At 39.1% G+C, this 24,133-nt stretch overlaps 3 protein-coding genes across 3 annotated transcripts; 2 read left to right on the top strand and 1 right to left on the bottom strand.

Annotated features, from left to right (window-relative positions):
- Positions 1–1,280: 1,280 nt before the first annotated feature.
- On the top strand, positions 1,281–4,542 carry snrpf (small nuclear ribonucleoprotein polypeptide F). The gene is made up of 4 exons (XM_061714849.1): positions 1,281–1,407; positions 1,716–1,841; positions 3,943–4,007; positions 4,185–4,542. Exons 1-4 carry the CDS (start codon positions 1,405–1,407, stop codon positions 4,249–4,251), a joined length of 261 nt encoding a protein of 86 aa, XP_061570833.1. The 5' UTR covers positions 1,281–1,404; the 3' UTR covers positions 4,252–4,542.
- A 129-nt stretch (positions 4,543–4,671) lies between these two features.
- On the top strand, positions 4,672–10,583 carry amdhd1 (amidohydrolase domain containing 1). Its single transcript, XM_061714433.1, has 9 exons — positions 4,672–4,838; positions 5,235–5,341; positions 7,472–7,536; positions 7,626–7,903; positions 7,983–8,208; positions 8,327–8,451; positions 9,245–9,338; positions 9,418–9,578; positions 10,164–10,583. The coding sequence occupies exons 1-9, from the start codon at positions 4,702–4,704 to the stop codon at positions 10,267–10,269; spliced, it is 1,299 nt and encodes a 432-aa protein (XP_061570417.1). The 5' UTR covers positions 4,672–4,701; the 3' UTR covers positions 10,270–10,583.
- Positions 10,584–11,211: 628 nt separating this feature from the next.
- LOC133424075 (tetraspanin-9) lies at positions 11,212–23,057 on the bottom strand. Its single transcript, XM_061714472.1, has 9 exons — positions 22,846–23,057; positions 16,804–16,842; positions 15,396–15,475; positions 15,071–15,262; positions 14,911–14,985; positions 14,721–14,822; positions 13,678–13,809; positions 13,451–13,534; positions 11,212–13,370 (listed from the first exon to the last, which is right to left on the bottom strand). Exons 3-9 carry the CDS (start codon positions 15,456–15,458, stop codon positions 13,299–13,301), a joined length of 720 nt encoding a protein of 239 aa, XP_061570456.1. The 5' UTR covers positions 15,459–15,475; positions 16,804–16,842; positions 22,846–23,057; the 3' UTR covers positions 11,212–13,298.
- Between the last annotated feature and the right edge of the window lie 1,076 nt (positions 23,058–24,133).

Raw genomic sequence — 24,133 nt, 5'->3', positions numbered from 1 at the left:
AGAAGGGATAAACTGGCACTTACATACTGGATAAGATTAAAAGGGAGTGGGGAAGAAAACCTTACAACGAGGACAATAAAAGACTGTTGGGAATACTGTAAATTCCAGAGACATGGGTTTGGGTGGTCAAGGGATGAAAGGTTGAGAAGATATGGAATGGAGACATTAAAATTCACTAAATACACACCTATGAGTAACATACCTCCTTGGCTATTCCCAGAAGCAAAAGTAGACATGAGCATACTGGAACGGAAAAAAGAATGGAGAATGAACGAAGTAGGAGGTAAAGCAAGTATTTACCTGAGAAATAGTTACTACAACTACCTGGAAATTTACACAGATGGGTCAAAAAATCAAAAGGATTGTGTGGGAATAGGTGTATTTATCCCTGAGTTTGATGTGAATATCTCTAAAAGATTATCCAACCAACTATCAGTATACACAGCAGAAATGGTGGCAGTCTACATTGGGTTACAGTGGGTGGAAGAGGTCAGTCCTGATAAGGTGGTGGTGTGCACAGACTCAATAGCGGTATTAGAAAGTATAAAATCAACAACAACGTGCAGAGAAGACATACTCATTGACATTTCTCACAGTTTATTAAGATTACACAGATGTGGCATAGATGTTCAGTTCTGTTGGGTACCAGCACATGAGGGAGTAACAGGGAATGAGGCTGCTGATAAACTAGCAAAAATGGCTCTACATAAGGAAATAACATTACCAGTTCCACTAGGAAAAGGAGAAGGTAAAGCAATAATTAAAAAGAAAGGAATGGAAATATGGCAGAAAAGGTGGGAGGAAGATCAGAAAGGACAGGGATATCACATAATACAAAAGACTATAATAACAAAGAATTATACTGAAAGGAACAGAAGGGAGGAAACAGTTATAACAAGACTCAGACTGGACCACACAGGACTAAATGGCACCTTGCATGTAATGGGTAAAAGGGATAGTGATAAATGTGAGAACTGTGGAATAAAAGAAAATGGTGAACATATCCTAATGCACTGTAACAGGTATAAAATAGAAAGAGAGCGGCTACAGGAAAAAGTGAGAGAGGCAGGACGTGAGTGGAATTTGAAGGGGATACTGGGAACAGAGGGAGAGGGGGTTGAAATCACCAGGAAGGCACTAATTAATTTCCTAAAAAACACTAGGCTGATAAACAGAATTTAAACCGGGCTAAATGAAATAATTTCACACACTCTTGTACAGTAGGTGGCGGTATGCACCTGAAAGTTGCTTGCGATCCGCCAATAAACTGAGAGAAGAAGAAGAAGAAGAACTTCCTGTCGGCGGCAAAGCGTGCTGCTGGATTCTGAAGCTAAGACGTGTTTGTGACAAAAAGCCGTCTGTCTTGCCATTTATAATCCTTCACGAGTATTAATTTGAATAAAAATGGTGAGTAAGGCTTTCAAGTATTGGCTTTTATCTAATTAAATGCGTTTGGGGGTAGTTTCTGTTGACATTGTGGAACGATTGTCACTAGTTTTGTTAGCATTAGCTTCGTTAGCTTCTCATTCATAGAGTGAATGAATTCAACTTTTAGTGACATTTACACAAATGTATGCATAGTTATACAAATATTGACTGACACATCACCATGCCAGACAAATGCAGTATGAAGTGCGATGCAACATTTTAAACAGCAAAAATAAAACTACATCCTTTTATTTGTCTTGTTTCTTTTATTTGTGTTTCTTGTGCAGAGTTTACCTCTGAACCCAAAGCCTTTCCTGAACGGCCTGACAGGGAAGCCCGTGATGGTGAAGCTGAAGTGGGGGATGGAGTACAAGGGCTACCTGGTGTCTGTGGACGGATACATGAACATGCAGGTGGAGCAGTTTGTCTTTTTATTATTAAACATTTTAATTAACAGAATTACTGATTTCATTCAAAGAACATATTATTGTAAAAGGCTGTTTTTTTTCATAAATCATTTAGTTAATATGCAATGGAAGTAGACTATTCTGAAAGTGGCTTCATTTACACATTTAACTACAAAAAACTGCACACATGATTGTAAACCAGATATTTATTCACAGTAAATGAACTCTTCTCAATCATCATCATCATCATTATTATTATTATTATTATTATTATTATTATTATCTAAATCAGTGGTTCCCAACCCTTTTTCCTTGAAGCCCCCCCCCTACTTGTGTCTAAGACCAGCCGGGCCCCCCGACCCGTACGTACTAGCACCAATAGAATAAAGTGATTCGTTAAAAATCTTTAATTGAAAAACATTTACATTAATTGTTTTTTTGATACATTTATCTTTGGTTTACCCTGTATACAATGACTTTTTTTTCACCTTCATTTTGTGTCACCAATGTACAAAATACGAACAAAAACATAAAATAATTTCTGAAAAATGTGTCTTTTAATATGAAAGCAAATTGTTTCAACATTTTTCCTTCAACAACCTGTCAGAGTAGTAGTATGAATAAATAAAATACTAAGTGGGTTTATACAGACTTGGATTACTGTATTCCATTAGGTGTGTTATGATTTTTTTAAATTTATTTAACATGCGCAAATATAATTTTTACAACTGCATATCATCAAAGCAGACAAAGATTCGCGCCCCCCCTGGGGGGGGCACGGACCCCAGGTTGGGAGACACTGATCTAAATAAATCGTTAGACTAATCTTGACAAAAATCTTATTAGATACAGTTGGATCGTTTATTGATACTATGAGAGAAAATATTAATTACATATCCATCCTAAACTCTTTTTTTCTAGCTAATTTGCTTTTTAGGTGCAATCTGGGAGACATTTGAGTGGGTTAGGGTTTAATTTTGAGTGTACATTTGTACTTTAAATGGCAATCGCTCCTTTAATGAAATCTGTACAACCTTTAGACACCCCAGAAAACTTGCACAGAAACCCTTAATTCAGACCAACAGCACATAAACAGTCTTGTGATTTTTACGAAGAAATTGACAGATTGTGTCAGTATTTTGCGTTTCTTCTGAGTTTTAAGATTCAGGATCAAGGCAAATGAACTCTGTTGAAGGGTGCTCACCAACCAAGTAGAAATAGTTGACAGAAAATGTCCGTTTTATATATTTGTATGGGTAATGGGTGTTTTTTATAACATGACTTTTGCAAAACCAACCTGAGATTTCTAATTTTTCTGCTTTGATTTCATGACTTTGTGCAAATCAGTCATTTTACTCTGCATCAACGACAAAACTGCAGATTCACCTGTTTGTTTGCTGTCAGTTGAAGCTGCAAAGTCTAAATGAACAAGGGAACACTGGCTGTTTTACGGCTGACTATTAGAAACATGGTTATAGTATTTTGTGTTGGTTCAAATTTGTTGAGTTTTTTGAGAAAAAAGTTATCGCTGCAGTTGGTATTGTTGAACAGCACAACCTTTTTGTTGAAACGTCAGATGTTATTAGGCGGTACATGTCCAAAATAACAAAAATAGCTGAAACATTTCCCAAATTCTCTCCAACTGAAACCAAACTTTTAAATTGCCTTTTGATTGTGGCAAAATGGTATGTAATATTGCGCTAGAAACGATGTAAACATAGATTGCTATTTTAAGACACTAAAGAGACCCAAAAATGTAATTTCATTTAAGTACAATGTAGAATGGGTCCATACAGACATACCAAGGTCATTTTAATTTTGTATGTGTATTAAAGAACTGTTTGTGCAGACACATTCTTTCTTGTATTGTTAAACATTTGTATAAGTCCCTAATAAAAGTTTAGACCCCATACCATCTAAATATAGAGCCACAGTTCTTTGAAATCTAAAATATTCCTTAATGACCTTCTAATGTGATTTAATTTCAACACACCCAAGTTGCATGTTGGTTTCAGCACATTTACAGGGGTTTGACTTGTGAAAAAAATCAATAAAATTATGTAATTTATGACCTTTTAACCTTTTTATTATACATGTTTTCCGATAGCTGGCAAACACAGAAGAGTTTGTGGATGGAGCGTTGGCAGGTCATCTCGGTGAAGTGCTCATCAGGTGTGTAAACTTTAAACATCTCATTTTATCGCTCTAACAATGGAGTGAACTTTCTGTGGCTTCAGTGTTAAGAATTCTAACTGGCTTGAGTTAATTAACATTTTTCGAACAGTTTAGTGAAGGAAGCAAAAGAGGGTTTTTTTTTTTTTTTAAGAAATCACTGTTTTCTCTGTACAGGTGCAACAATGTTTTGTACATCAGAGGCGTAGAAGAAGAGGAAGAGGACGGAGAAATGAGAGAATGATGCTGATGAAGAGCAGAGGCGTTGAAGAAGAGGAAGAGGACCCAAAAAAGGGGGAAATGATGCTGATGGAGAGCAGTCAGTCTGTTGGTTCTGACTAAGTGCGATTGAACTTCGTAGTTGAGTTGTATGTGTGTGTATTTCTGTGTTTTCACCATGTGAAGCAAAAGAACACTTGTGTTTTAGCTTTTCCTCAGAAAACGTTCCTATTTTTTTTTGTTTTCTACTTTGTTGTGTTACTTGTGTCTTGCTTATGTTGTGGTGCAAAAACAATAAAATACTATTCTACCATTTTTAAACAAGGCTTGGGTGTTTTCTTCTCGTGTGCTGCCAGAATTTATGCATAAAGGACCGCCCCTCTCTGTACTTTAAACTCTCCTGGACAAATATTTGCCTCGTTTCCAAACGCCTTTGAACCCAGTCTCTTCTGAAGTCTGCTGCTGGTGAGTCAAAATGTCCAGAAATCATAGACTGCTGGTGAAAAACGCCAAACAAGTGGTTTTGATCTGCAACGACGGAGAGAAGTACCTGACCAAACATGGGATGCAAAACCTCTGCGTGATTGAAAATGGAAGCATTGTAATTGGAAGGTAAAATCTTATGACTTATTCTAGAGCAATTTCTAAGGTTAAACATGCATTTTTTTAAATGTTTGAAATAACTGCTGGTGATTATACAGCTTTTATATTTTACTTGGAGCGAAATGTGATGAAAGAAAATTAATTCTGCTCATTGCTGCTCTCAGATCTGAAATTAATTTTAGTTTTAATATTGAACGCTTGCACCCTCTTGAGGATGCGCTTGAGCGCACAAGGAGGCTGTGGATAACGACTTAAATTAATCATTTATGTTTATTCCTTACCTCACATGCAGAAGTTGAGTTTCAGCTGCCGTTATTCTGAGCTGCTTTAGGCCAAAGGTTTACCGGTTTGGTACAGTATTTTAAATTGAATGCTCACATTAATGTGAGCAATTTCTCCCACTAGTGATGGGCTGATTAAAGCTGTGGGACCGGCAGAAACCATCAGAGCTCAGTATCCAGAATCCTCCTTTGAGCAAGTGATTGATGTCACAGGAAAGTGCGTCCTGCCTGGTAAGTATCAGCTGTGGTCGGTCGGTGTACAAGTTCAGTAGGAGGACCATTTAATATGCAATGGCACTATTTTCTGAACTGTATCAACTCAAGTACAGTTTACATCCATCTTTATAATTTCTGTCCAAAATCCTACTTGTATTCCACTGAATTTCAAGGAGAAGTGCACCTTTTAAATTCACCATTTGTGATGGCAACAGCTCTAGTTTACTTGTAAAATAACTGTTTTTACACAAAACTATCATGATAGAACAAAACATGTCTTCACGAAACTTTTTAACAAAAATGAAGCTACAAAGATAAGTTTTAGGCAATACCAAGTAACCCCACGGTTTATAAGCTTGTAGACCTGTATGATCAGAATCTTGTTTTGGGTAGGTCTGGCACGCTCTTCACATCTCTGGTTTATTGAGGTTTTTTTGGCCTTTGCTGAAAGTCCCACCCCACTATTTCTGTTTCGTTGAGGTCTGGACTTTGATCAGGCCATGAGAGTTTTGATTCGCACCCATTCTAGCAGATGTTAGCTTCTGTGTTTTGGATCCTTTCCCTGTTATAATATATACCTAACAAAGCTTTAGTTGGTGGATAAGTGGGATTTGGATCTCCCTCTAGGTAAGTTTATTTGTAAAGAAAAATTTTGTATACAAAACCAAATTACATAAAGATATATTTTATAATGAATTAAAAAGTAAGAGTTTAAAAGCAGATTTAAAGAGAAAGACAGACATAAGTTAAAAATCAAACAAATGAGATGCAAGAAGATTGACATTGACAAGTCCTGCTGAGACACCATGTCCTTTTAATCTGTGATGTTTTTTAGGTGATAATAGCCTGACTGTCTTAATGTGGTTGTTATAATCAGGTCTGAGCCCAGAACCATTCCCAGATTTTCTGGCTTGGCTCTTGGTATTTAGTGTTGCTAAATACCAAGAGCTGGTGACTTTTAATCTTTCTTCCTGGGCCTAAACACTTATTTCTGTTTTGTCTTTAACTGAAGACAATTCTGGCACATATAACCTTTTATTTGATCAATGCATTTGACTAATGTTTGAATTGGATTATAGTCTCTTGGTGGGATGGTTATATAGATTTGCATAGTTTATGGTAACACAAGGCTCCCAGGTCCTAATCACCTCTCCACCACCCTGCTCCCGTGGCTGAGATGTGTTTTTACCGAAATGGTGTATTTGTTCTTCACCAAACATGGCACCGGATGTTTGAGTTTGGTCTCATCTGTCCATAACATCCTGTTCCACGAGTCTTCCGGTTTGTTCAGATGCAGTTTTAACAATCTCAGTCATGTTTCCATGTTCTTTTTAAACCAGAAGAAGTTTTTTCCAGGCAGCCCTTCCAAACTACCCACATGTTCAGTTTTCTTCCATTTGTGCTGTCGTACACTTTAACATTTAACAAGCTCAGGGAGGCCTGTAGGGCCCGAGATGTAGCTTTGAGATTTTTATTGCATTTCTTTGAGCACTGCAGTCTGACGTTGGGGGTAAATTCGCTGGGACATCCGCTCTTGGGAAGACTGCCAATTTTCTGGAACACTTTCCACTTCAACTTCCAACCTTTTTGATGCAGATCGTTGAACTCTGGCTTGTTTGGAAATGATTTAAAGGAGCCTCTTCAGACATCCACAGTAGCTTCTTTAATACTTCTCTAAGAGCTTGTACTGGAGAGTTCCCTCTTTGGTTTATGTGCACCTTCTGCTGAATGCTCCAAACTTCCAAAACGTCCAGTTTTTAACATTCTGCACGCACGACTGATGAGTAATTCATTAAAAAAAAAAGGAACAGATGATAAACACCACTTCGCTGCAATTTACCCTCTTAAATCCTATGAAAGCAGCCAGGGTGTGCTTAATATTACCAGATTATCCCCGTTTTAATGTTTTCTTTTTTTTTTTTTTTTTTTTTTTTTTTAATACTTGCATGGCGCTAAAGGTATAGATGATGTTTACAGTATGTTTTATTTATTTGTTCTCAACTTTTTCTGAATGCTATCCGGAGTATAGGAGCATATTTTTCCCAGCTGCATGTATTTTTCTTTTTTATGCATTATGCAGGTTAAGAAGTCTTAATTAGAAACAAACTAAATTCAAGTGAAATTGTTTTGAAAATCTTGTTTCAGGGCTGGTTGATGCTCACACTCATCCAGTCTGGGCTGGAGACCGTGTGCATGAATTTTCAATGAAGGTGAATACCAACACATAAATGTACTTTCACCTCTGTCCTGTAGCTTTTTTTTTTAAATCGACGTGATGCTGTACATCCTCTGCCTGCAGCTGGCTGGGGCCACCTACATGGACGTGCACCGGGCCGGTGGAGGGATCCACTTCACGGTGGAGCACACGCGAGCTGCCGCCGCCTCGGACCTGCTGGCCTCCCTGAGCAGCAGGTTGCTGAGGATGCAGCGAGCCGGCACCACGCTGGTGGAGTGTAAGAGCGGCTACGGCCTGGAGCTGCAGACCGAGCTGAAGATGCTGCAGGTGATCGAGCAGGCCAGACGCTCCCTGCCCATCAACATTTCCTCCACCTACTGTGGAGCCCACGCCGTGCCCAAGTGAGTGACTTTTGTGTTGAAATCATTGAAAACGTTCACTTCCTTCAATCCCCCTTTGCTTTTTTTATTTTCTAAAAAGAGGGAAAACGGTTGCAGAAGCCACAGAAGACATCCTCCAGGTTCAGTTGCCTCGGCTGAAGGAGCTCATGTCTGCTGGGACTCTGAGAGTTGACAACATCGACGTGTTCTGTGAGCAGGGAGTGTTTGACCTTAGCGCCACCCGCTCCATCCTGCAAGCTGGCAAAGACATGAACCTCAACATCAACTTCCACGGAGATGAACTTCACCCTATGAACTCTGCTCAGGTATCACTCACTTGTGAGGTTGCATATACCTTTTTCTGATGAAGAGATGCCCTGACTTTTAAGAAATGTGATTTTGCCCGCTATATTAATTATTTATTTGAATGTGTGTGTGTATTAGCTGGGAGCAGAGCTAGGAGCCTTAGCCATCAGTCACCTGGAGGAGGTCACAGATGAAGGGATTGTTGCCATGGCAAAAGCAAAAACAGCTGCTGTCCTCCTCCCAACTACAGCTTACATCCTCCGGTACTGAAACTTACACTCTGAATGGAGATGCTCTCTCACATACACCCAGTACTTGAGTTGTAAAAAAAAAATCAGGGGGGATGGTGGGTTTTATCATATGGGGACAGATAATTTGTGCTGAATACAAATAATATAATATTACAAATAATAGCAGTGACCAAAACACCTGCAGAAATACTGCAGGAATGATATAGCAGCAGTTAAATGCAGCCTTCTGTAAGCTTTAAATATCCACTGGGCTTACATTAAAACACAAAAATAAAAAACAGTTTTCTGAACTTATCAATATGCCTCTGTCCTTCACAGGATAAATACAATGGATCACTGCAAAAACTCAAAATCTTAACAAGAATATTTGTCTTATTTCTAGTTAAAATGTCTCATTTTAGTAAAAAAATCTCATTACACTTAAAACAAGACTCATCACTGGAAAAAAAAAGTTTTCACCTGTTTCAAGTAGATTTTCACTTAAAATAAGTAGAAAAATCTGCATGTGGAGCAAGATTTTATTGCTTGTAATGAGAAGATAAATGTTGTCCCATTGGAAGATTTTTCCTACTTATTTCAAGTGAAAATTTACTTGAAACAGGTGAAAATTGTCATAAGTTATTTATCTGGTGTTCTGGTGATGACTCTAAATGTTGAAATAGCAGTAATACCACATTCATTGATGAAATGACATAAGGGATGGAAAGGGGGGATGATTTTGACCGTTTTTATTTTATCCCCCCTCAACTCGAGTACTGCATACTCCCTGTTTGTGGCTGTGGACTTTCAGCTAATCTGTGTGTAGGTTGCCCCAGCCTCGGGCCAGAGACATGCTGGATACCGGCGTCATCGTTGCCCTCGGTAGCGACTTCAACCCAAACGCCTACTGCTGCTCCATGGTGAGAACAGTTAGAGGTGAAGAAGTGATGACCCATTTCTCCTTTTTCTATTTTATTCCTCCTGTATTTTGCTCCTCAGGCGATAGTCATGCACCTGGCATGTGTCAACATGAGGATGTCCATGCCCGAGGCGCTGGCGGCTGCCACCATCAACGCAGCCTACGCCCTCGGACGGTCCCACACACACGGATCCCTGGAGGTCAACAAACACGGAGACCTGCTGGTCCTCAACGCCACACGGTAAACAGACCACGTCAAGAAGGACACGCAGGAAGACACATTTGTCCACGTTTCTGCGTCTGTCAATCCACTGTGGCGTTTAAGAAGCATTTTTATTAACCTCCAGTGATCAGGAATACCAACTATAATTGGAAGGTTGGGTTGGTACGGTGCCTTTACCGCAGTATACAAGAGGGGATTTGATTTGATTACCAAAACCTCTCCAGACTGTTTGGACTTTTTTAGCTCGGCCCATTAGTTCCAATTTTAGATGTGGTCCAATCGTTACCATGTTGAGCCTTGGGTCCCTTGCAGAGTCCCTCAGTTAGTCAGTAGATTTAGGTGTGTAGTTGATTTTTCTAACAAGTAAAGGTACTGGGTGAAATCTCTTAGCCACATTTTTAAAAGACTAAATGACAAACCTTCTCTACTACAAACTACTCAAGTTATATTTTGAATGTAAAGCAGTAACCTAGTGTCCAACTAACATCATGATTGAAGCAAAGTAAATGTAAAGTGTAATCTGTTCCATTGTTTTTTTTCTCCTTCAGTCTTGATCATTTTTGAGAACCATTTGTGCCAAACGTATTGTTTGTGTGACTGCAGGTGGGAGCACCTGATCTACCAGCTGGGAGGACACCAGGAGCTCATCCGTTACGTTATCATCAAAGGCAACGTCGTCTATGATAATGACAAAACTTTGGACTTGTAACTGCGGATTTGTGAAGGTACTTCTCGTTAGTACAACTACAGCATTGTAGTGAGCTCAGAAACTTCCATGTTTTATCTGCAAATCTAACAAAGTGTTGTTTACCAGTCTGCAACTCAGTGAGAGAGAAATGTCACCAGACAGACCGATCTTTAAATAACAATGTACTTAACGGGATACTTCAGAACCACCCCCATTGTTCTGTCTGGCTGCTCCTGCCCCTTTATCGTGCGTTAGTATCCAAACATGACCACCTCTACTGTTCACTGCTGCTTTCACAATCATATGATTTCACTTTGGGGATTAAAAGAAAAGTTTCAATAAAATTGAAATTGTCATTTTTTGCTTCCATAGGCTTCATGGAGGATGTTCCAGAGTTCTTGAATCCAATGTCTCCTCAAATAATGTGACTTAAAGCCTGGGTTTACAGATTTATAGCACCAACTACAAAACCGAGGGGTCCTTTTTTTCCTTTTGACACTCACAGGGGAATCTATATTGTAATGGGTGGAGCTCGCTGAAGCAGAGCAGCAAATGAACGGCGGCTAGGGAGTTTCAAGCAGCGACACGTGCGATGCTACGTCAAATATTTAGTGGAAGGCATGATAGAAATAACTTGAACAAATAATTGATGGTTTAGTCAACTACCGAAGTATTTATATCCATAAAGTGATTATGGTTTGGCTCAATTAGAAATGCAGGTATTTTGTTTAAATGAATATGCATTAGTGGTCTAGAAAATGACCTACCGTAATTGTTTTTATTTTAAAAACCCATTTTATAGGATGCACTATTTTCTTAAAAGCTGAAAAGATTAACAGAATTGTTAAATCATTAAATTTGTAACATGCATCCTATTTGCAGAATTATAACCATTTTTCTGTAAACAGATACAACGATCACTGGAAAGAGACTTTAAATTCCTTCAAGAATGACAATGGCATATAAATACTTCACTTCAGGGAGAAGTGCCATCTGCCTTTATTGAACATGTTGATACACAAGACTTGCTGAATCTGACCATTTTCCACAGGTGTGGCTTTAAACCACCAGATCAACTTATCTCCTTGACCCATCCTCAAAGATATTATGTAGAGTCATATGCAGGGGTGATAGTAAAAAAAAATCCTGAGCCTGAACTTTTTTTCCCTGGGAGGTAAGCGAGCCCCTAAGCCAAGATATATGCCCCGATCAACACAATTGTCATTTTTTGTCCTCTTAAAGTGTCTGGTGTAAATTGACCCATGGTCCTGTTCAAGCTCACCACATGCAGCCCATAGAAAACAGAATGAGTAAATTGAACAACATAGGCCAGGGGTGTGATTCCCTGGGACAACATTTTGATAAATAGTTCATTAAATTGAATATTCTGATGACTTTTGTAGATTTTCCATATTTTTGTAGATATGCCTCCACGCTGCCAAACACACACAAACACAACCGCATGTGAAGTGACTGCTGAATGGTCTGAGGCCGTTGAATCGCTGTTTTGGTAGGAAACAGATCCAGGGCGAGAGAGAGTCCGTCGAAATAAAAGCACCAACCTAATAAAATACGGTAAAACTCTTTCATTTAAGGTTTGCATGGCCTCACAAAATGATGCCGTTTACAATGAGGTGGCAGCACTTATGATTCTAATGTAGGGCTGAACGATTTTTGAAAATAATCTAATTGCGATTTTTTTCCTCAATATTACGATTGCGATTTAATATGTGATTATTTTTTTTCAAGGTCCTGTTCTCATGTATTTTTCAACTACACAAGCAATAAATCAGTCTGTTTCAAGTAGATTTTCACTTGAAATAAGTAGAAAAATCTGCCAGTGGAACAAGATTTTTTTGCTTGTAATGAGAAGATAAATCTTGTCCCACTGGCAGATTTTCCTTCTTATTTCAAGTGAAAATTTACTTGAAACAGGTGAAAATGGTCAAATAAGTTATTTTTCTGGTGTTATTTTTCTGGTGATGACTCTAAATGTTGAAATAGCAGTAAAACCACATTCATTGATGAAATGACATAAGGGATGGAAAGGAGGGATGGCAGTTTTACAGGGGGGATGATTTGGACCGTTTTTATTTCAGGGGGGGATGATTTGGACCGGTTTTAATTTCAGGGGGAGGGGGTTCCATCACACCACCCCTCATCCCCCCTCAACTCGAGTACTGCTCACACGGAACTCAGAACTTCTTCATAAATAACTCAAAAATCCCAGAGAGAAAAAAAACACCAGCAAACTAACAAACAAACCAATAAAGCTCTCAGAGTTAACAAAACGAACCAGCAATTAACAACTCGTAGCCCCGCTGTTTTAACCTCTGCAGGTGTGGTTTAAGGCTGATTTATGGTTCTGCGTTACACCAACGCAGGCCATACGCCGTGGGTTACGCGAACTACGGCGTACCCTACGGCGAAAGCTCCGCGTCGATTTAACGCGGTACCATAAATCAGGCTTCACAGCGCCCGGCTCGTACTCCTCGCCGCGCGCAGCTCTCGCCGACTCCGCGCTCATATATTTAATAAATGTATAAAACCCATATATTTATAAAGCCTCACCTGGCCGAGCCCTAACGCTGGGGCCATGGTAGATTTAGGTTACACGCGGCACTGTCGACTTTTCCCTGCCGGTTCTGCTCACTCTCTAAACAGTCCCCATACAAACACTGTCCAGCGGCGCTACGTTCCGCCGCGCCGCGCGGCGTTCCCAACGCTGTGTGCGCTACTCACCGGTATTACGGTATATGAAAAATTCATATCATAAGAAAAATAAACGGCAAACCTGATTTTTTTTTTTTCTCGCAAACATCTCGGTATGCCGGAAATCCGGCGTGACGCCGGAGCGCTATCACCCCTGCATATGGTGACTTAAAATAACACTAATCATAAAAAACTACTTTAAAAAAAGAAAAGCTAGCCACAATAACAGAGTGCATTAGTGGAGAAAAAAAAGTGACATAACTGGTTTATACAGTATATGCTACAAAAAACAGCGGCTATATCTTATGTACCAAGTTAATCTGAAACAGCTGCAGACCTCAGGCTTCATACTTCTTTCCTGCTCGGTGGATCTGTTGGTAAAGTGTCATGGAGAACGCCATACCAAGGAGCTGGGGGGGGAACGATAACCGTTACTGTGGATCCCTGAGAGTCAGAAAGGCTTTAAGCATCAGAAAATGAACCTGCTCACCTGTATGACCAACACACACATGGCAATGGTTCCCAGAAGGTGTTTGTTTTCATCCAGCCACTCCTCCACCTTGCTATAGCAACCCTGAAAACACAAAGATAAGTAAAGCTTCCATGGTGGTCCCGGTGTGCAGCTCTGTCAACATGTTAACGGTGTGCATCCAGATCTCTCATAAGCTTTGTTAACTATAAGAAGAAAAACCACATTAGAATAATTTAAAGACTCACCCGCGGCCAAAAGATGTTTGAGGAGTTGTGTCCACAGCCCTGATAAACCTGCTGGCAGCAGCTGTCAGGAACCACGTTCTCATGCATGGCAGCATACCAGTCGTTGTGGTTCATCACGCCACAACACTTCCACTGGGGAGAAAACAAAGACAATTGAAGCTGCAAGCAGCGATGAACGGGCCCTCGCGCGTGAAATTTTCACCAATACAGGTCAAGGATTCAAAACTAAGTCCGATGACTCTATGTCAAACCATTCAAAAGTTATGGCAGAAAATAGGAACCATCAAATATCGACCAATCGGAAGGGGCGGGGCTAATTTGCACCAATTATGTTCAAGGACTCAAAACCGAGTCCGATGACACCACCCACGACTCTCTATGTCAAACCATTCAAAAGTTATGGCAGAAAGTAGGAACTATCAAATATGGACCAATAAGATGAAGGTGGGCGCGCTTTTTGGCGTCTAGCGTCGCCACGGTAACGCTTTCGACTGAGAAAGTAATGCGCGTCGTCGCAAGATCGAGACGCACATTTTGATGTATAACACACCTGGGTGCACGTTACGGTTCGGGCCGCATTAACGGCTGAAGAAATGGCATAAATTGCGCCAAAATTACACGATTAATTCAAAATGGCCGACTTCCTGTTCGGCTTCGGCCATGTCGTCAAGAGACTTTTCTTTAAGTTGCGACATGATACAGGTGTGTACCGATTTTCGTGCATGTACGTGAAACCGTATTGTGGGGCTTGAGGCACAAAGTTTTCTAGGGGGCGCTGTTGAGCCATTTTGCCACGGCCATTAATGCAAACCATTAAATATCAAATTTTTCGCCAGGCCTGGCTTGCGTGCAAAATTTGGTGACTTTTGGGGCACGTTTAGGGGGGGCAAAAAGGCCCTCATTTCGTCGGAAGAAAAACGAGAATAACAATTCCTACAGATACAATAGGGCCTTTGCACTGTAAGTGCTCGGGCCCCAATTAAAATCTATAAGTAAAAGCAGGAGTCGTGAACTTTACTTAGAGGTAGATTTCTGTAATGTACCTCTCCCTGTATGGCGTTCCAGGCTTCTCTCAGGCCAGCATTGTTATCCGTGCTGTACAACACCAGCCCTTCTTTCAGGTCCCGTCTGGCATTTTCACTCACCTGAGAAAATAAAGGTGCATCGTGAAACTTGCAGATACATTCACCTGCAGCTGGACGGCATTGTTCATAAACATGAGCACAGACTTACCTTGTCAGTGTAGACAAAGAAGAGGATGAGGAGGATGAGTTCTGCCAAAAGGATGATCAACAGAACGATGAAGAACTGTTTCAAATAGAAAAAAGGCTGTTTTACCGATATGCAATAAATGTGACCTGGAAAGGCATTATGGGAGTTGTAGTTTACTCACACTCAGCAGCAGGCACTTATTCTCCTTGATTGCCCCCAGACAACCCAGGAAACCAGTCACCATGACAACCGTGCCAAGAGTGATGATCAGATTGGCAGCGGAGAGTGACGGGAAAGACGGGGACAGGGTGGCGAAGCTGCCCTGAGAAACCGAGAGCCACACGCCAACACCCAGCAACCCACAGCCGCCCAGCTGAAACACACAGGAAACTCTGATTTCCGGGCGATTTAATGATAAGAACATACTTCCGCTGGTGTATGGATCTTACAACTGATTAATGATTATTATTAACATGGTTCTGACTGAGTGTGTGTCCAGTAATTACCCAGAAGAACAGGTTGAAGAGGAACAGCATGTATTTCACGCAGCAGATGCAGCCACGAGCCATGATTGAACAGAAAGGGACTGCAAAAAAAAAACAATATTTTGAACAATAAAAACAGTAAAATATATTAACAAATATGTCTCTTACCCGGTTGTTTTTATGTTGTACAAATATATCAGCAAAACTTTACCACTGTGCAGGGATGAATAAATACAGTATACATAACTTGAATCGGTAGAATAACTAAATTGCTGCTTGGAATCCAATATCTGGCTGTTTTGAGCCCATCAAGGGCTCCAGATAAAGCACAAGCCGGCCTGACACTTCAGGTCTGAAAATACCGTTTAAAATCAGTCAGCGGGGTGTGGACAATCTTACTCTTACTTGGTTATGCGATATCACAATCTGATTCAGGCCCCGTTTACACGGAGCAAAAATGGTGGTGTTTTTATACGTTTTGGCCGTTCGTTTACACGAAAACGAAGCTCAAAGTCACCAAAAACAATCATTTCTGAAAACTCAAAGTGGAGATTTTCAAAAACTCTGTTTTCACGTATGCTTGTAGACGGAGGGAAAAGGAGATTTAGGCTTAAGAACGTCACATTATGCTACAGAAACGTCATCAGCATCATTTGTGCGACCTGTGTTTACAATTTGTTTGGCCACCGTCAATATTTTCTTGTATTTTACCTGTTTTATATTCTAAAGTCACACCTAAAAGTAACTCTACCCTCTCTGTCACTCCAAACGAAAGACTCTCATTCCGTCTTGGAAGTAACTAGCAGTCAAGGCTGATTTATGGTTCCACGTTACACCAACGCAGAGCCTATGGCGTAGGGTACGCGGCGACGCGCACCGTACGTAGGCTACGCCGTCGATTTAACGCGGAACCATATTATTCAGGCTTCACACGTGTCATTTGTTGACGTTTTTTTCCAGGATTCGGATTGGCTAGCATGACTTTATCTTCTCGTCACACTGCCCCCTGTAGGTTTGGCTGCTCATAGCACCTTAACAGCTTATTTATGCGGGTTCGTGTAAACGAGGATATTTTTCAAAACGTAGAGGGGGAAATATCCGTTTTTGTAAATACCCGGCTATGTGTAAACGTGGCCTCAGAGTTCTGGGAACCAAATCAGAGTAGAATCATTCGCGTTTCCCATATTTAACTCCAGCTAACTTCTTCCCAACAAGCTGTTGGTCTGGAAGTGGGTAACAAAAACATTGTGGAGTGGTGGAGCGGAGTGTGGTGGCTGAGCAGCTGAACACAGCAGTAGCTTCATGGTTGGACAGCTACCAGCTGTACTGTATCTCTGTTGAAAAGCCATTTTTGATTCTTATTTTTTGGTTAGCAGTTTTTCTCTGCAGTCACTGAACCTACATCACAACAAAGGGGGGATAAACTTACCACTTCAACTGGTTGGAGAAAACTGCAGGTCTGTTGGATCTGTAACACACAAGCTCATAATAATGAATACCTAAATCAGGCTAAATCAGATTACCAAACTTAAAAAAAAAAGAGCCAGGAACTGAATTATATGCTGAAAACGCTTCAAAAGCGATGACTTGTAATTGCATCAATAATGTTGTAAACAGAAGTAAGGTTACTAATGTTACTGTTTTATCACAATCTGCCCCCTTAAAAAAGGTTATTTAACTAATTAGTTCTTTAATTTGAAACTTACCATTTTCTTAAAAATTATGTTCAGAAAAATCATGAAATTCTCTCTTTGAGACAAAAACAGGTACAATTTTTTTTTTTGTATAATTATTGGCTTCTCTGGAGAAATTTAAACCATATTTTTTTGACAAGGATGGCATGAATTGCTTTTTCCCCCCCTCAATCGCACAGCATTGAGGTGTGCAACATTAATGTCTATAAAACTGATAAAATTACGGCATTCATGCAATGCCTTTTATTTTCAGTGATCTGTGAAGCACATTGAGTCCATGCTCATCGTCTGAAATGTGCTTTATAAATAAATTTGCCTTGCCTTGTGAAGCATAGCAGCACTGAATGATGTATAAATATCATTTTCTTTCTACATATTTAAGCTTATTGAACAGGAAGCATTATGTACAAGGGTACAGTTGCACCAGTATAATTGTGTAGTTATCAGGTCAAGAAAAACATGATTTGTTTTACTCCAGAGTAAACAAAGCACTATCTTTTGGAGTCCTGAGCAGCTGATCAAAGTAGTAATTTCATAGTCGTGTATCCATTACCCCATACAGTAAACTTTTAGTGCAATTTTAATAGTGGTCAAGTTAATTAAAATGCCAATGAGGGGAATCTGGGCTCAATTCTGCACTCTTTTTAAAACACATTATCCGTAATAGTCTCTGAATATTCAGGCGCTGCTTCATCTGGTTATATGTGTATAAACTCCACATGGGAACTCAGAATTTTAATTTTCCAATCCAGAAAATTGAATCCAACGCCACCAGACGCTAAAGCCCCGCCCACAAAGTCTTAAAAAATTTGTAAAACCAGACTCAAGCATTGTTGTTTTTTTTCTTGCAAAATAAAGCTGCATACACAGATCATGGAATTTGCTATTCTTGACTCCAGAAAATATCATGTGGGGAAATATGCATATTTTAATAAACACACAGTTCACTGATCCTGTACAGTTGACCTACTACTCCAACAGATTGATGGAGGACCTCATCTCACATCCTGCACGTCACCTTCAGACGACTTTATGTGGATAAGATCCAGGCGGTAGGGATGGGCGGTATGGACTAAAAAAATGTATCACGATAATTTCTGGCATTTATCCCGATAACGATAAAAATGACGATAAAAAAAAAAAAAACAATTCAATTCCACCTTTGTAACTATAAATCTATCACCACATTCAGTCTTTGGAGCCCCCAAAACACTGCTCTAAAAGATACTAAATACTACTAAACTACACCAATTAAATTGAATTAATAAAAACCAATTAAATTAGTACACCTGTACTGCAAAACTGTAATGACTCAAATGAAACAAGTTTCAACAGATTCAACATTTATTCAAACTGCATGGCTTAAACAGTGGGATAACAGTGCAAACAGAAAAAGTACCATCGTCCTTCAAGTTTTCTTAGCTTATGAAATAACAAAGTAGAAAAAAAACTTTTATTAAATAAAGAAACAGGAAAAATAAATAAAAGTTAACTGAAAATAAAATCCAATCAGTGATGACCTCTTCTAATATAAATAAAATGTGCAAATTAACCTGTGGTTGGAACATGTCACAAATGAGTTCCTATTGCAAATTTTTTTTCGTAATAGTCAAACGTTATATCAAAATGTAACAACTATTTCCTTCTGTTTTTGCAGACTCTGCATATAATAGATGATGTTTGCTCCTCGTCACTCTTTTTAAATCCAAACCAGGTCCAGAGCTGGAGCCTTGTTTAACAACGAGCTCCTCGTTCTCAGATCCGCCTTCCGCCATGTTTGTTACACAAAAACGTCATCAACGGGAATTTATCGTTTTTACCGCCAGATGACAAATTCTTACCGCGGGGAATTTTTTTGACGGTTTATCGTGAACGGTAAAATATCGCCCATTCCTACCAGGCGGTTGCAAGCCGAGTATAGTTCACCTGTCATTACAACAGCCCCCAAAACTATTCACGAGATGAAGGACCTGCCTTTGCGATGGGTCATAACTCTCTCATTAGGAGAGCACAGCTGGTGAGAGCCGGCACCATCATGTCAGTACAGGAGTCACAAGGCTTTGACCTCAACCACCTGTTCCTCTCTTTCTTCACTTATGGCAGGGAAGCCACTCAAAGGTCCGTGTACTTCGCGGCCATCCGTTTTTTGTTTTGAAATGACAAAATAAAAATAGAGATATAATCCAAAATAATCCGTTTCCCATCTTTTGTTTTGATAATAAAAAACGGAAAACGGATCGTTATCCATTATCCGTTATCTGATTTCATTGATGTGTTTGAAAATCGAAATTGGGAATTAAAACAGCGAGTGGAAAACTCTTTTCTCTATTTCCTATTCGTTTCCAAGGATACTGAAAACAAGGATTGGACAAATGGGGGGATTGCACATGCGCAGTAATAAATGCGGAAATGTGTTTCTGGTTGTTCTGTTGATCAGATTGAAAATTAATAGTTTTAGATTTTTTTAATGTTGAAACAGAAAATAAATCAAATATGAAACATGGGAGTGAAACATGAGTTTAATCTGTAATCTGTCTTCACTCCGTCATGAAACTGCAGTTATGTTGTGACAGTCCGTTCAGCTGCAGCGTCCAATCAATAACATGTACTGAACTCTAACATACTGCCCCCCCCCCCCCCCCTCGTTGGAAACTAATAGGAAATAGAGAAAAGAGTTTTCCACTCGCTGTTTTAATTCCCAATTTCGATTTTCAAACACATCAATGAAATCGGATAACGGATAACAATCCGTTTTCCGTTTTTTATTATCAAAACAAGAGATGGGAAACGGATTATATCTATTTTTATTTTGTCATTTCAAAACAAAAAACGGATGGCCGCGAAGTACACGGACCCTCAAAGCTCCAACTCTATTGTCAAATTTGCTGCTCCTAGAGTGGACCTGGGCTTCATCTCCATGCATGAAGAGGAAGTGGAGATCTTGACATCATGGTGTCAGGAAAATTGCCTCCAACTGAACATGAGCAAAACTAAAGCGATAGCAGTGACTTTAGTAGGAGACGGCAGGGGTCCTACACCCATGTTGTATCAAACGGACTGCAGTGGAAAAGCTGAACAAGAATTTGACCTGGTTCGATTATATTGAAGCAAAGTCTGAGGAGGCAAGACAGCTTCTTTACTATCTGAGACAGCTGACTCAAAACTTCACCTCCTCCTCTGGGAACAGGGCTATACAAGACATTGATGTGATGTGGGTGGGAATAAACTGTATCAGGTCTGATCTATCTTCTCTGCAGGACCAGAGCTACTCCGAGATTCTTGAATAAGGAATAAAAAAAGCTGCTGTAGTAATGGATGAAGGTGGTGCTAAAGTTGATTGCCTGATTATTTTTATTGATAAGGATCCTGTAAAACTAGAGAGTCCCGATCAGTGTTGTCTTTATCCAAATCTGCAACTTAACCAAAGTGATGAAAGTAATGCCAATAAATTCAAACAATAGTGGAACAGAGACATTTTGGTGTTTTTGCACAACAGATAAAGATAGTTTTATATCACCTCATTATAAATGAAGCATTTAAGCTCCACTTCTATATAAAACGTAATCTTTTTTCAAACATTTCAATCTTAAACCCTTATTTTGAAAAGTGACTAGCCACTAAAGCTGTCTTATAAAAGAAATGAGCAAAATGTTTTCCTCTTTAGTTTGAATCACTATACGTTTTACTTTTACTTGAGTAGATTTGTGAAGAAGAAACTGTAACTCTTACTCCGCTACATTAGGCTACGTTGAGCTGTTACTTTTCTTTTATCCCTTTTATCCGCGTATGCGTCAATCTCATGACATCACAGAGTGATTCTTTGGGAAAATTTTTTATTTTTGCATGTTTTGTCACATTTACACGGACTCAAAGTAAACACACACAGAGTTTCTATGAGTTCATGGGCTTGTTCTAGTTCTGCCTGGTTAAAAAAGAAAAGTACAAAGGCTTGAAATTTTGTGCTACTTGTGCTTAATTTATTTTCTTTATTCTGTTATTTTATTATTTATTAAAGTACTTGAATTTACTTTAAGATTATTTTAATTTAAGCTATTTTTTATTCATTTTAATTAATTTTATAATTTTATTGATTTAATTTGCCTGAAGATGATTATTTTGTACAGTTACTCAGTACTTGAAGTTTTTTCACCAAGTACTTTTTTTAACTTTTACTCAAGTAATTATTTGGATGACTACTTTTTACTTCTACTTGAGTCATATTATTCTGAAGTAACAGTACTTTTACTTGAGTACAACTTTTGGCTACTCTACCCACCTCTGAAAATAAGTTACATTATATCATTTTCTTTCCACATTTTAGGACCTATTCTGAAGTTATTGTGGAGGGTCATGGCTCCAGATGGCCATGACTCGCTTTTTATGCTTCATGCTCTGTTTTTAACCACCAGTTGCCACCGCAGAGAATACAAAGTTTGCAAAACACTCTGGAAAACATGAGTTGACAAGACCAACACAAACAACTCCTGACCAAAGCATGTGGACATTTTCTGTTTTATTTACTCATGTTTTGCACCCCCCACCCCCAAATTCAAGTCAGTTCTTCTGACTTAAGTCTGGCTCTCATCCAACCAATACCTGGTGACTAACAAAGTTAAAGAAATTTCATTTAAATTAATTCATAAATTCTATCCTACAAATGATCACATTGTAAAAAGATTCAAAAAAAATATTGATTCAAACTGTACTTTTTGCTCTGCAAATTCGGAAACAATGACTCACTTATTCTGGCTGTGCCCCATTGTTCAAACTTTTTGGAGTGATATGTGTAATTTTGTGTCTGAAAGAATTGATATTGATTTAATTTGATTTTGGAAGGGTGTGTTGTTTGGTGTTTTTGACCATGTAACAATTAGAACAAAGCCAAAGGAAACATTTATTATTAATTTGTTGATTATCCTCGCAAAATTCCACATCCACAAATCTAAATTCTTACGCAAAAAACCCTCTTTTTTTTACTTTTCATTGTGGATTAAAACAGTATCTGGACTCTATTAAGTTTTCTAATAATCCAAAGGCAATCAAAACCATAAATGTATGTAAATGTTTTGGCTTTCTGTTATAATTTCATCCCCCCTGGCTGGTTGTAATGTGTTGTGCTTTTTGTTTTGTTTTTTATTTGAGTTGTACTCTTTATATGTTTATAATTCGACGTGAATTTGCATAATGTGAAGTTTTATTATCATTGTTATGTTTGCAATTGTTAATAAAAAAAAAAGTTCTTCTGACTAAATAAATAAAAAATACATATATGGTATATATATTAAAATGCATATGCTTTAAGTTTTTACCTAACTTGGTATTAACCATTCATATATATGCAGAAGAAAAAAATTTAACTCCATATCTTTCTAGTCAATAATCCTGGCTTCCTTTAAAATACTTGTGGTATTTGTATTCATCTCTGAGTACAACAACACAGTTAACCCTGTCCCCTTGGGAAACCCAGCATGCAACTCCTGCAAATAAACAGTGTTTGTTGCTGCTCTTGAGTTTGATAAGAGAGGAATCCTGCGCTGGGAGTGACGTCACTGGTCCAAACTTTCAAAACTTTGTTCCAAAAAAAAGAGGAAAAACGCACCGCCGCCATTTTTAAACTCGCCAATGTTTCACCTTACTGTGAATTAAAACACATCACTGCTCGAAAACAAGACAAATGAGCAGCTTTCCCGTGCCCTCGGGGATGATTATTTCCATGTTCATTGCTTTGTAGAAAAAGTGCGGAGCTGAGGAGGAAAATGAGGGCAGAGTTTTCCTACCGTGGACTAGGAGCTGGTGCTCATGTTGAAGGCTGGGCGCTTCTCCCGCAGAAACCTTCACATGCCGCCCTCCTTCACAGCATCTGTCGGTTTAATAAAAGAAATCCCAGTGCTTGTAAACTAGGAAGCTCGCTTTGAAGCTCCGTCGACGGGTGAATGTGGAGGAGGAGGATATTTCCCCGGGAGGGTGGAGCAAAGCTGCAGCTGGAGGAGAGCCGTCCATGAGGGAGGCACATGGACATAAATACACATGTTTGCACGTATAATGGGGGGATGGAGTGGAGCAAAATTGGAGTAAATTTTAATAGTAAAATTGTTCAGATTAGTATCGATCATCCATTCATTTTCAGTCACAATGATCAATGAAGCGGATGGATATGACAGAGTCGGTGAAGGCTCTGCCCCAGTGGCCAACTGCGGTACTGCAGCCACATAACCAAAGGCTGATTTCTGGTTCCGCGTTACACCAACGCAGAGCCTACGGCGTAGCGTACGCGGCGACGCGCAGGTACGGGTGCGCGTCGCCGCGACCAGACGCCGTACCTTACGGCGTAGGTTCTGCGTCGATTTAACGCAGAACCATAATTAAGGCTTAACTCTTAAAATTCCCTAAAACTAAGCTGATATTCGTCATTTTACCCCCGAAATCGAAAACGTGGAAACAAAATGTTAATAATACAAATTTTGACTTTTGTATTTCAAACATTTATGAGTGCGCTTAGAGGGGAAAATAAGTAAATCCATTTGTTCAAGAACACAATGATAAATCTTTTCATTTCAGACCAAAATGTTTTTATAAACTCAAATACAGCTGTTTGACCCTATTAAATAGCTAAATACGTTCACTTTTACATTAAAGAAAGCATCATTTTTCATTGATATCAACCATTTAACCACAGCTGCGAAATAATATGTATATTTTTCTTTCTTCTTCCACATTGTCTTCTTCCACATTTATGAGTACACTTATAGTGGAAAATAAGTAAATCCATTGGTTCAAGAAGACAATGATAAAACCTATTACCCTATTAAATAGCTACATACATTCACTTTTACATTAAAGAAAGCATCATTTTTCATTGTGTTCCATTTGAGCACAGCCTCGAAATAATATGTATATTTTTCTTTCTTCTTCCACATTGTCAATTTCCCAGAGGGAGCTCTCCCTAAGGGATTAATAAAGTCGTCTGAATCTGAATCTGAATCTGTTTAAGTCACTGCATTCCCAGTTTATTTGGTGTGTCTTTGCAAAAAATATTTAATTAAGGCATGCCAATATTTATCAGCT

Source organism: Cololabis saira, chromosome 23 (genome assembly GCF_033807715.1).
Source record: "Cololabis saira isolate AMF1-May2022 chromosome 23, fColSai1.1, whole genome shotgun sequence".
NCBI classification, from domain to species: Eukaryota; Metazoa; Chordata; class Actinopteri; order Beloniformes; family Belonidae; genus Cololabis; species Cololabis saira.
The sequence above is the reverse complement of the archived record's forward strand: the minus strand, read 5'-3'. Positions and strand labels throughout refer to the sequence as shown.